Genomic DNA, 13,676 nt, shown 5'->3' on the forward strand with positions numbered 1-13,676 from the left:
CACCAAGCACTGCTGGAGGATTATCAGAACCAAATAAATTCTTACTGAAATGAATTGTAACTAAATAAATCACCAACCAGAAATTATCCAGTGAATGGTAGGTATGCAGGGCCAAACCAAAACGTTCAGAGAACCTATAGAAGAAAGCATCCTGAAGTGCAAAGAATGTGGGCTTTGGATTAAGAAAAGCCTTGGTCTGACACCAAGTTCTGCTTGTGTGACCTTAAGCAAGTTTCTTAACCTATGAGTCTCAATCCCCTTCTTTGTAAATAAGAGGATCAATGGGATAAGAGATCTCAGGGATGCAACACAGGGTCTTCCAACCGCTGTGGCATGATGTTGTGCTGTGCCTGAGCAATATGTGTGCCAAGGAGGTGATCCCTCAGCCTTTTGGTTGGTCAGAGCCCACACCTGTTTCCTCTGGCCTTGAGCATCCTTATTCTTCTTTCACTCCAGTATGCCATGTGAAGATTATACTTTTCTACATGTGCCAAGACATGAAAAATGTTGGGAAGCACTAGCACAGTGCAATCCCTGGCACATAGAATACCCTTAGTAAATATTAGTTCCTTCTACTTACTGATGGAATTGGGGCACTCTAAGGATTTCTTATACTAGAATTGTGGGGGATCTAAAATGTTGTGGCCCTTACCAGATCTCCTGGGAGCCACTTTCTGAAAAGTCACAAAGGATTTAACAGTGGCCTCAATATATCTTCACAGAGGAGATCACCCAGAGTAGAAAATGTCCAAATGTACAGAACAAAAGTCAAGGGGTCTGAGTCGGTTGAGGGAGTGAAAGAAATGTCTTTCCATCTCACCTCCTGAACTGGACCTTAACTCAGGCCACCTTTTTTTCCCATTCTGTCTCAAGAGGATATTTATGTCTTGAATGTCATCACACATGAAGGTGCTGAGAAGGAACACTTCTCTAGTATGGGGTTTCCTTCCATGTGAAGAGTGTTCCCACACCTGTGGCCCCCTAGTGGCCCTTGTTCACTCCATGCCAAGGGAAATGGAGCTGATTGATAAGTTTGGAAGGAGAAAATAATCACGTGTGGCTCAATTCCTTCCTCCTTTCTTCCTCTTGGGAGCTGCCATTCTACAGAAGCCAGGGGCCCTTACCTCAGCACCCAGAACCCTTACTGGAAATTACCCTGCTGCTCAGAAGAAGGCCTGCTGTGGCCCAGTGATTAGGTGGGGAAATCTGTCATATTCCAAATTTTAGAATAGGGCCTGCCTACTCCATACCAGCCACAGTCTTCAATATCAGCTTCCTCAGTAGGCCATTCAGGCAGCCAGGCCAAAGGTGTACCAAGCAGGTGACTCAGCAACATGGATTTTAGGAAAAGGTTGGACTTGGAATTCACACAGGTCTAACATTGTTGCTTTGTCTTATTTTCTTAAAAATCATATTTATAGGACTTCTGGCCAATATGGAGGCGTAGGTAGACACACTGTGCCTCCTCGCACAACCAAAACAAGGACAACAACAAATTTAGAGACAAAAACCAACCAGAAATGACAGACAATTGAACTGTATGGATGCCTGACAACCAAGGAGTTAAAGAAGACATTCATCCAGACCAGTAGGAGGAGCGCAATTGGGCAACCAAGAGGACAGGACTCATGGCAAGGCAGCCGCTGGTGGACCGGGCAAGGCAGCAGATTTCAAACTGGGCGGTCCCACATTCACGTGCAGATAAATCATGAAGAACAGCTGGGGAGCGAGAGAGCCCACACAGTCCAGGGTCCCAGTACGGGGAAACAAAGTCTCAAAGCATCTGACTAAAAACACCTGTGGGGGTTCAGACAGCAGTGGGGAAAACCACTAGCCTCACAGGAGAGTTCACTGGAGAGACCCACAGGGTCTTAGAACATACACAAACCCACCCACCTGAGAACAAGCACCAGAAGGGCCCAATTTGATTTCGGGAAGTGAGGGAAGTGACTGAAAACTGTCTTAGAGTGGAGCAAGCGGCCCTGTTCCCTCTCAGACCCTTCCCCCACATACGGCACCACAACACAGTGATGTGGGTTGCCCCACCCTGGTGAACACTTAAGGCTCCACCCCTTACTATGTAACAGGCACACCGAGACAAAAAAAAAAATGGCCCAAACGAAAGAACAGTTCAAAGCTACAGAAAAAATACAACTAAGTGACAAAGAGATAGCCAACCTATCAGATGCACGATTCAAAACACTGGTTATCAGGATGCTCCAGGAACTCCCTGGGTACTTCAACAGCATAAAAAAGACCCAGGCAGCAATGAAGGTCAAATTATGTGAAATAAAGAAAAATCTACATGGAACCAACAGTGATGGGAAGGAAACCAGGACTCAAATCAATGGTTTGCAGCAGAAGAAAGAAATAAACACTCAACCAAAACAGGATGAAGAAACAAGAATTCAAAAAAATGAGAAGAGGCTTAGGAACCTCCAGGACATCTTCAAATGTTCCAACATCTGAATTATAGGTGTACCAGAAGTAGAAGAGGAAGAGCAAGAAATTGAAAATTTATTTGAACAAATAATGAAGGAGAAATTCCCTAATCTGGCAAAGGAAATAGACTTCCAGAAAGTCCAGGAAGCTCAGAGAGTCCCAAAGTAGTTGGACCCAAGGAGGCACACACCAAGACACATCATAATTACATTACCTAAGGTTGGAGATAAGGAGAGAATCTTAAAAGCAGCAAGAGAAAAGGTGAGAGTTACCTGCAAAGGAGTTCTGTGAGCTGCTTTCTCAAAAGAAATCTTATAGGCAAGAAGGGGCTGACAGAAATGATTGAGTTCACTTGCAAAATGAAGAAATGAAGGCTACCCAAAGTGAAATAAAGCAAAATGTACAGGGAACCAACAGTGAAGGGAAGGAAACTGGGACTCAAATAAACAATTTGGAGCAGAAGGAAGAAATTAACATTCAACTAGAACAGAATGAAGAAACAAGAATTCAGAAAAATGAGGAGAGGCTTAGGAACCTCTGGGACAATTTTAAACATTCCAACATCCTAATCATAGGGGTGCCAGAAGGAGAACAACAAGAGCAAGAAGTTGAAAACTTATTTGAACAAATAATGAACGAGAACTTCCCCAATCTGGTGAAAGAAATAGACTTCCAGAAAGCCCAGGAAGCTCAGACAGTCCCAGAGAAGTTGGACCCAAGGAAGCACACACCAAGGCACATCATAATTAAGTTACCCAAGATTAAAGATAAGGAGACAATCTTAAAAGCAGCAAGAGAAAAGGAGACAGTTACCTATAAAGGAGTTCCCATTAGACTATCAGCTGATTTCTCAAAAGAAATCTTACAGGCAAGAAGGGACTAGAAAGAAGTATTCCAAGTCATGAAAGGCAAGGACCTACATCCAAGATTACTCTACCCAGCAAAGCTATCATTTAGAATGGAAGGGCAGATCAAGTGCTTCCCAGATAAGGTTAAGTTAAAGGAGTTCATCATCACCCAGCCCTTATTATATGAAATGTTAAAGGGGCTTATCTAAGGAAAAGAAGATAAAAAATATGAACACTACAATGACAACATACTCACAGCTATTAACAACTGAACCTAAAAAAAGAAAAATAAGCAAACTAGAACAGGAACAGAATCACAGAAATGGAGATCACATGGATGGTTATAAGTGGCGGAGTGGGTGGGGAAAGGGGGGAAAAGGTACAAGAGAATAAGAAGCATAAATGGTAGGTAGAAAATAGACATGGGGAGGGTAAGAATAGTATAGGAAATGTAGAAGCCAAAGAACTTATATGTACAACCCATGGACATGAACTAAATGGGGGGAAGGCGGATGGGAGGGGGTGTGTAGGGTGGAGGAGAATAAAGGGGGGAAATTGTATAACTGTAATAGCATAAGCAATAAAATATATTTTTAAAAATTACATCTACATAAGACAGCAGTAGAAAGAAAACTCTAGGTTTTAATAAATAGGTCTGTGTCTAGTCTCCTTTCCCCACCTTTCCCTGATTCATTGCATATCCTTGAGAAATTTTCTTAATTTCTGTGGAACTCATTTTGTTTCTCTTTTTTAAACTTATCAGCTGTAAATGTACATTAAAGAATAAAATAAAAATTTGTTTTTAAAGACAGCAGGTGTATCTACCCCTGCCACTCATTTTCACTTCCACAGAGGCAACCAGTTTCATCTTTCACCTATTTCATTATTTACCTGTGTCTGTTAGTAACACTTAGGTATTTCTACTTCTTGGTTTTTCCTTTATAGATGCATACTCTGTTGACTTCCTCATACAGAAGATAGCTTTTTGTGTCTATGCTTTCCTGCATCATCACCACACATACAAACCATTTCCATGAGTACTTTCAATTATGAACTTTTGACCATATGGAAATGTTCAATCAATAATCAATAAATGCTTCTCTTTTTTAAAAGATTTATTTTTAGAGAGAGGGGAAAGGAGAGATAAAGAGAGATGGAGAGAAATATCAATGTTTGGTTGCCTCTCACATGCCCCCTACTGGGGACCTGGCTCACAACCCAGGCACATGCCCTGACTGGGAAGTGAACTGGCAACCCTTTGGTTTGCAGTCCAGTGCTCAATCCACTGAGCCACACCAGCCAGGGATAATAAATGCTTATTGAGTGCCTACATGAGTTAGGCATTAGGGTAGGCCCCGAAGTGATAACATAAGAAACCAGACAGCCTGGTCTAAAGTACACGCTCTTAAACATTATGCTATAGTGCCTTTCATAATGAGGTTAAGATACCAGAAACACCTAAAATACCTACTGAATCATTTAACAAACACTAAATGGTGCTTAAATATACTTTCATATTCAAGTGTGCTTTACTGAATTTGAATTCTAGGAAAATCGCTTCATTCGTGCAAATCCAAAACTTTCTAGTTAATCATTCCTCATTCTCCAGCTACTCTGTACAAATAAGAGTTTTCCTCCATATAGGTCTTCATTACTTTCATGTCACTTTCGCATACACACATGTGTTCCACATGCTCCAGGGCATCCCAGAGATACAATATGAAGGTGAGTAGAAGGAAAAAGACAATTTTTAGAACAAAATATAAACAAGTTTTACTTGTTAAAGTACTACATGAGAATGATATATCACTAAAAATTGAGAAATGGGGAGCCACTAAAAAGAAATCTACAATTTTTCTTAACCAAACAAAAGTTTTTACAGCTTACCATTTTTAAAAGAATTTCTCGTGATATTTTAGAGGACTTTTTGGTCAAGTTGGTGGTGAAAGTATACACATCTCACCTCTTCGCACAACCTCATCAAAATCACGACGAAGGTATAAAACAATTATAACTCACAATCATTAGCAATTGAGTTGAATGGAAGTCTGACAACTACAGAATTAAAGAAACTTCATTTATCCAGACTATTAAGAGGGGTGAAGACATGTAATGGGTTCGTCCTACATCCATGTGTGGTCAATAAATTGGAAGAGATATCTCAGGAGGGAGGAGGCCCAGTCCCACACCAGGCCACCCACCCCACAGTTCCAGTGCCAGGAAGTTAATTCCCCACAACTTCTGGCTGCCAAAACCAGTGGGGATTGAATCTGTGGAAGAAACTTCTGAAGTCCCAAGCAGTTCCTCTTAAAGAATCCACATACTGACTTACTCTGACCAACTCCCTCTCAGCCCCAGCACCAAGGTAGCAGCTTGACAGGCACCAGTGGCAAACAGGGAGGAACTGAAGTGTCTGGCATCAAGGCAAGAGCTGGGGGACAGCTTTCTCCCAGACAGAAAGGCAGTTAGAAGCTATAGTCCCTTTTCTGAACCCTCCCCCACAGATCCTTAAAGCTGTGCCACCCAACTAATGGGCCCACACAAGCTGTTAACAGTGACTTTTCCAATAGCTGGTCTTGGCTCACATGTCACAACTTCCTAAATCCTCTCAACCAAACTACAGCCAGCTTCAGTGAGCCCCCACTCCCTGTAACTCTTGCTAAGTGGTTGTAGGCCTGGCACTAGAAGCAGCCAGCCTAGATTCACAGCTTGGCTTCACCTGGGAATCTCCAAGCCCAGCACAAGAAGCAGCAATCTCAGATTGCTCTATAGACATGCAGGGTGGCTATGGGCAGAATACAGGTGGGGACTGACATTGGCCTGCATCATCAGGGAAACACCAGAGCCTGCACAACCAGAGAACAGATACAGACCACATTGGAGAACCACCACCCTGCCCCCACACAGTGAATCATCCATGGAGGGAGGAGGTTGGGGGTCAGAGGTCACAGACAGTCCTTGCAGCTAACTGACTTGGGTAAATCCTTCCCATTGACTTGCCAACAGCAACCAAGGCTCAACTACAAAAGGGTATACTTGGCCCACACGAAGGGCACACCTTGAGTACACACCTTGGGTGATAGGGGAGGCTGTGCCACTGAACCCCACAGGACACCTACTACATTAGGCTATGCTACCAAGACATTAGCAGCTCTACCTAATACATAGAAACAAACACAGGGAGGCTGCCAAAATGAGACAAAGAAACATAGCCCAAATGGAAGAATAGATTGAAACCCCAGAAAAAGAGCTAAACAAAATGGAGATACGCAATCTATCAGATGCAGAGTTCAAACACTGGTTATAAGGATGCTCAAGGAACTTAGCACTTCAACAGCATAAAAAAGATCTAGTCAAAAATGAAGAATACACTAATTGAAACAAAGAATCATTTTCCGGGAAACAACAGTAGAGCAGATGAACCAGAGAATCAAATCAATGATTTGGAACATAGAAAGCAAAAAACAACCAATCAGAACAACAAGAAAAAAGAATTCCCCAAAACAAGGATAGAGTAAGCATCCTCTGGGCAACTTCAAACGTTCCAACACCCACATCATAGGGGTGCCAGAGGAGAAGAGAGAGAACACGAAATTAGAAATCTATTTGAAAAAATAATGAGAGAAAACCTCCCTAATTTACTGAAGGAAATAGACATCCAAGTTCAGCAGTCTCAAACAAGGTGAATCCAAAGAGGACCACTTCAAGATACATCATAATTAAAATACCAAAGACTAAAGATAAAGCAAAAATCTTAAAGGCAGCAAGAGAAAAGCAATTAGTTACCAACAGGGGAGTTCCCATAAGGCTATCAGATGATTTCTCAAAAGAAAATTTGCTGGCTAGAAGTGACTGGCAAGAAATATTCAAAATCATGAAAAGCAGAGACCTACAGCTAAGATCGCTCTACCCAGCAAAGATATCACTTACAATTGAAGGGAGATAAAGAGCTTCCAAGACAAGAAAAAAACTAAAGGAGTTCATCATCATCAAACCATTATGATATGAAATGTTAAAGGGACTTATTTAAGAAAAAGAAGATAAAAACTATGAACCATAAAATAGCAATAAATGCATATCTATTAACAATTGAATCTAAAAACAAGCTAAGGAAACAAGAAGAACAGAGTCAGAATCATGGATATGCAGAGCATTTTGATGGTTGTCAGATAAGATGGCATGTAGGGAATAGGTGAAGAGGTGAGGGGATTAAGAAGTACAAAGAGGTAGTTACAGAATAGCCATGGGGATGTAAAGTACAGTGTAGGAAATGGAGCAGCCACAAAATTTATACACATGACCCATGGACATGAACAATAGTGTGGGGATGGGCTGAGGGAATGGGCAGTGCTGGGTGGGTTAGGGGAAAGGGGGGGAAATCAGGACAACTATAATAGTACAATCAATAAAATATAATTTTTAAAAAAGAATTTCTCTCTCTCTGTCTTGATGCCTCCTTAGGATCTCAGAGAGGCAAATTTTAAATGTTCTTCAAAACAATGTCTCTGACAAGGAGTTTTCTCTTCCCTTAGTGCCATTTCACAAAAATCAAAATGAATAGCACCAATGACTCCATCCAGATGCATTTTTCATCTACTTACTGCGTTATTGCTTGTGACACAATGGAACAGGTGGGTGGCAGGGACCAGAAGGCCTGTCAGAGCTGTCCACTCAGCCATTGGAGCTGGCTCATCCCCCAGCAGCATTCACATGCCTGCAGGGAAACTCACACAGAGACAGGCTGCAGACCTTCATCCCTCCAGACTGGAAGGCACAGAGCACAGACTGGATTCTGAGGAGACTGTCACTTAGGGGGAAGAGGTCTTCTCAAACCACCTTGCTTTCCCCTTAGGGCAAATTGAATTTCCTCAGCTATATTTTCCTGATGTTTCAGATTATTCAGATGTTTCACTTCACTTTCCCTTTCCAGTTTGATGTCTAAAAAATAAAATACATGAAGCAATCCAACAGATATTTTCTCAAGGTGTAACTTGGAAAAAACTGAATATTTATTACATAGCAAAATTCATATTCTTGAATATAAACAAGAAAATGAACATATTTAAACATTTAGCTGATAATGAGCAAAAGATATAAAATTTACAGTTTATTAAAGTAGTTCTAATTGAACATACCTTCTGCAGTAGGAAGCAGACCATCCTTTCTGATTTTACACCTTTTGAGGTGTACAGGACTACCAAATGTAATTTCTTGCAAGAATGGGAACTTGATTTTGGCCAGGTTGGTGTACCAGATCTCTGTAAGCTGTGCAAGATCCCACGGTTGCTCTCTGGAGTAAAAATTCATTATTTCTCTCAACAAATACTTATTAAGCATCTATTATGGGATACAGAAGACATCTAATTCTCAAGTTCTGTTTTCTACTATACATTTTGGTTTATGGGTGTGGGGTATTCAGGATTTTCTAGAATTACTAGTCTAGCCAGGAGAAGGAGCTTTATATTAACTAATGTAATGATATATTGAAAAATTACCGTAAGCTTTAATGACAGGAACTTTTGTTCACAATACAGCCTCCCTGACATCAATGGAATCTCCCCATGTCTTTTAAAATGATGTAGTCTTTTATGGCTGATCAAAAATAAGGTCACATTAGGGGAGAAGGAACAAAGCAAATAAGCATGCCCTGAGGAGGGTGATTGGCACACACTAAGACTTTGAGTGTGTGATCTTATTTTAACCTTTACAGCCACTATGTAGGTGTAGACAAGGGAATTGAGATCCCCAACTTAATTAAGAACCAGTGTTGGTACTTAGCCTAGGTATATTTATTTATAAGCACTAGTACTAAGAGAATCCTTAGAAAACTGAAGAGAGATGAAATACCAAACTATAACACTTAAAATAATCACTACGAACTTTAAATGAATTGTTTTAGGTATCCTAACTAGGAAATTTAAAATATCAGCTAAAAAAAGCAATGAGATGTTTCTCATCTACAGTCACTATAAGCTCATCTGCATGAGGAAGGGGAAGACCTGCTCTGGCATAAGTGAGGGCAGTGAGGGCAGTACACACATGCCATCCATCCTTTAGTTTTCTACCTCCAGCCTCCTTACTACTTTTCCTTCTAGCTTTAAGGATTGACTTGAATTCTACAATTACTAGAGGTGTGCTTAAACAAGTGCACTAAGCTATTTATGAGATGCTTACTGAAGCACTGTTTGTTCAGAAAACCCCAAAGAAAACAGCCTTGGTGTCTATCAAAGAGCTTGGTTAACAAATTGTGGCACATACTTGTAATGAAAGAATGAAGTTTATCCTTATATGTTGATTTGGAAAGAAGAGCAATAAAACAGCTAATATTTATCTAGCACTTACTATACGCTAAGCATTATTTAAATCAGTTTACACATATGAACTCATTTAATTACCAAAGTAACCCTATTCAGTAGGCATGTGCAGTTATTATCTTCATTTTAAAGACCAGGAAACAAGAGGTGAGAACAACTTGCCCAAGGTCACAAGGCTGTTGGTCTTGAGTTGGAGTTTTGAACAAAGAACATCAAACTTTAGAATCTGTGCCCTTCCTTAATCACTAGGCTTTACCAGATGTAATGGGATAGGGAGCAAACTTCAGCATAAACCCATGTGTGAAACCGTGCATGTGAGTGTGCATGAGGTCTGTCCGGGAGGTATCCAGTCAGGTAATATGAAAAACAGAGACATTTATTAAAGATACAAGATACAAAAAACAAGGAGATTAGGAAACCTGTGTGAGGCCCCAAGGTGCCTACTTTGAAGAGGACTGAGGCGTCATTGTCCTATATGCATTCCAGTCCACTCTCCTTGGCTGCCAGGTTACATCCATGTTGTGCTAACTGTTCTCGTTATACTAACAATGGCTGGACCTTTTCCGGGCAGACCTCATACGTATATGTGCATCTTGTATAATACACAAATTCTATAAAAATATATAAAACATTTTACCCCTGAGTATGACTGGGGTGTGGGGTAGGAATGGGGACATGAGAAATAACATTTTTATTTTCCTTCCAAATGCTTCTATGCCAGTTGTATGTGTTTAGTGTTTTTAATAACCTTCTAAAAATAATAAAACAAAAAGCACAAGGTGCTTTAGCAAATGAACTCCAAAGAGTGCTACTACCATTCTGTCCTCTTAATTCAGTTGCTCTTATAAATAGTATGATATAAACTACTTTCTTGTGAGAAGGGTAGAGAAGGCACTTGTTTTGCAGAGATCATTTGGCATTGCCTGCCAAAGTATCCAGGATGAAAAACTGACCCTTCAACACCAGTTAATTAAGTGCTCTTGTTAAGATATACCTGACACCAAGGCATTTTTAGACAGATTTGCACTATCTACAGAGGTATTTTAAGGCAGTGGGCAATAGTACAAAGTGTCGCTTTAGAGTAAGGAGACTTCACTTTACTACACAACTGTCTTTGATCAAACCATTTTTTCAAATCTCAGTTTTCTCATTTGAAAGTGCACTTTTGGCCCTGGCTGCTGTAGCTCAGTGGATTGAGCACCAACCTGCGAACCAGAGGGTCACAGGTTCTATTCCCAGTCAGGGCAGAGGCCTGGGTTGCCAGCCAGGTCCCTAGGAGGGGATGTGTGAGAGGCAACCACACATTGATGTTTCTCTCCCTTTCTTTCTCCCTCCCTTCCCCTTTTTTTTTAAGTGCCCTTTTGTTGTAAAGACCAAGTAAGATGATTTATAAATTCCTTTGAAGAGGACTGAGGCTTAAAAAACAAAACACAGCATCAAGACACCTGAAAATGTCTCATGCAGTCTAGTATCTACCTCACGAGGAACACAAGGGTGTCCAGTACTTTTATTTTAGCAAGGACACTACGTACGTCAAGTCATACCAGAATAAAAATACTTACACTTGATAACTGCCCCGCAGAATGGTTTTCACTGAGTTCTTCCTTGGCAAGCCATAAGCCATGGTGAATTGTTACAGTCTAATTTCCCAACGCAGGTGCCTTTTGTAATAAGGATGCGGATACTCTGTTCACTTTGCCTGAAATGGTTGCAACACACCTAATCAATGGCTTTCGTTTGAATATTTTTTAATGTTCAAATAATAAAAAGATTCAGAGAAAGTATTTCTGAATGCCAGGCCATCCCTAACAAAATGTTCGGTGAAGCTGAACTGCTAAGGTAGAACTGTGTTCTCTTTTATTTTCCAGGAAGTCGTTTTACCGCTTCTTCTGGTCTTGCGAGGAGAAAATGCCAGGTTAGCTGCAGGGTTTCCCCCCGTCCCTGCCCGAGCGGCCAAACCGGCTCCAACCCCGCACCGCCCCGACTGCAGCGGACTGCGGCGGGGTTAAGTGACGCGGGACTGTGCGGCACTGGAAGTTCCCGGGACCCCGACCCACCCTTCAAAAAAAAAAAAAGGAAAAAAAAAGCAACCTTTCCCAGGTTTTCCCTCTTTGAAACACCTAACTTAAAAAGTGTCTAATTGTAAGCAACGACCCTACTTCCTCCCCCACGTACAGGTCTCTCAGGCAAGCCCCGCGCACCGGCGCCTTTTGCACCTCCCCCCGGGAGCCAGCTCCTCGGAGCGGGCGGAGGTCTGGGTTGCCGCGGGGCCCGCAGCCCAGCGGCGGGTCCTGCCCGAGCACCCCCCGCCCTCCCCGCGCACCTCCTTCCCGAGCCCGCGCCCAGCTCCTACCACTACCCGAGGGCGGGCCGCTCCACCAGGGCCCCCGGAGCGAGTGCCAAAGGGGGAGCGAGTCCCAAAGGGGGCGCAGGGGGCGCCAGGGCCTGCTTACCAGCACTCGGAGTCTGTGGACCGCCGGGATTCCCAGAGGACCCAGGGCAGAGCTCGCCGCAAACTCGGTGCACAAGGCCGCGCGCGCACCGCGGCCCGCGCCGCGGCACTCTCCTCCTTCCTGCAGGCGTGAGGAGCCGCGGCTTCAATAAAGGGCTTTGTGCTGGGGTCCCGCCTGCGAAGGCTCCGGGGCGACAGGCCCGGGACACGAGTCCCGCGGGTCCCCTTGGGGCAGGTACCTTTGGGCTACACAGCCGAAGACCCGCACACCCTCAAGGAACAAAGTCCTCTAGCGCAAGAGGACTGTAAACTAGTCCTTTCCCTAAAAACTACGCTTTTAAGGGTCAGGAGGTTATGCCGAAGCAACTTGGGGATTTGGGTTAGGGACCATCTGGGGCCTCACTTAAGGGAAAGTTCTCAGTTACGACTTGCTCACTGTGAGCTATTTCTCATTGTGACGCCTGAGCAGCGCCAGTGCGGCAGTTCGTGTTCACCTGCCCGTCGGGGCCCGGACAGTTTTAAAGGCTAAAGCTCAAAACGCCACGTGATATGCCTTGTGTTCGTGCTTACGGTCAGCTGGGATCAGTAAACGTGGCCAGTTTCTAATGATGTCCTGGTGATTCAGGATGGATCCACATAGTTTAATACATCCGATGGTCACCACTTAATGTCAAATGAAAATAGCTTACCTTTCCGTCTTGCGTGAGCGGTTTGCTGTCAGAACTGGCTTGGATTCTAGTTCTGCCACTTGCCAACTTTAAGATGTTGCCTACATGAATTCTGTAATCCTCAATCTCCTCTATCAAACACAGGTGACACTCTGTATCTCTTATAGGGTTGTTGTAAGGATTAAAAATCGTGTCAATAAATTCTTTGTACCTAATTATCTAATGTTGAGCCTAGTCACAACTTCATGAGATAGGCAAGGAATGTTCATTATTTCAGTTTTATAGAGGAAGGGTGAACTGAGAGGTTAAGGGACTGCTCAGGGTCACACAGTTTAGTGAGTCGCAGGGCCACCTTTTAAAGCTAAAACACGGTGCCCTACTGGCCCTGACAACTAACTCTGATACTAGCTCCTGCCTAATTAGAATGTTCTCAGGGTTGACCCACCTTCAGAAGGTGCTCTTGTTCCTCCCAGAAACTGGAAGGTGAAGTTTGGCTTGCTCTTCAACATTTCTATTCTAGGACCAATGGAAAAGTGACAGGGAAGAATGGCAGAGTTAGTATGGTAACACAAAGAATGCTGAAGCCATTAATGGATTGTGAAACCAATGTAGTAGATTTTGACCTTGGCCAGTAGAGCTTGAATTTTTAAAATAAATTAACATGGAATGGGGTGGGGGGAATGAGAACACATCACGCAAGTAAGTGTGTTGTTTTGTGGAACTTTCATTTCTGTTACACACATGCCCTCATACACATGCCTATGGGTGTGTGTAAATTCAGTGTAAAATGTACTTCTCACAATGGGTCTAAAAAGTTTGAAAGCCGTTGTGTAAGAACAGAGATGAAAAAGACAGAGACTGTGTTGCTGATGTCACAAAAGAAGGGGCAGAAGCAGCCACCTTAGAACTGAAGGGGCATGTGGACCCATGGCCTGCTCTGTTTCTGTAGGTG

The 13,676-nt window shown here is 42.8% G+C and overlaps 1 protein-coding gene across 1 annotated transcript; it reads right to left on the reverse strand.

Annotated features, from left to right (window-relative positions):
- Nucleotides 1-7,897: 7,897 nt before the first annotated feature.
- Nucleotides 7,898-12,171, reverse strand: CUNH4orf36 (chromosome unknown C4orf36 homolog). Its single transcript, XM_045820273.1, has 4 exons — nt 12,058-12,171; nt 11,167-11,303; nt 8,426-8,580; nt 7,898-8,228 (listed from the first exon to the last, which is right to left on the reverse strand). Exons 2-4 carry the CDS (start codon nt 11,226-11,228, stop codon nt 8,095-8,097), a joined length of 351 nt encoding a protein of 116 aa, XP_045676229.1. The 5' UTR covers nt 11,229-11,303; nt 12,058-12,171; the 3' UTR covers nt 7,898-8,094.
- Nucleotides 12,172-13,676: the final 1,505 nt, after the last annotated feature.

The sequence above is a fragment of the Phyllostomus hastatus genome, unplaced genomic scaffold (genome assembly GCF_019186645.2).
Source record: "Phyllostomus hastatus isolate PE091 unplaced genomic scaffold, TTU_PhHast_1.1 phas_scaffold_39, whole genome shotgun sequence".
Classification (NCBI taxonomy): domain Eukaryota; kingdom Metazoa; phylum Chordata; class Mammalia; order Chiroptera; family Phyllostomidae; genus Phyllostomus; species Phyllostomus hastatus.

Bases quoted from the DNA above. Each gene is read 5' to 3' on its own strand.
- CUNH4orf36 (XM_045820273.1), bottom strand. From the start codon at position 11,228: ATGGCTTATGGCTTGCCAAGGAAGAACTCAGTGAAAACCATTCTGCGG. The intron at 8,581-11,166 runs GTAAGTATTTTT...TTTTTACTCCAG, and splicing joins CTGCGGGGCAGTTATCAAGT to AGAGCAACCGTGGGATCTTG. The intron at 8,229-8,425 runs GTATGTTCAATT...TTTATTTTTTAG, and splicing joins TCTGCTTCCTACTGCAGAAG to ACATCAAACTGGAAAGGGAA.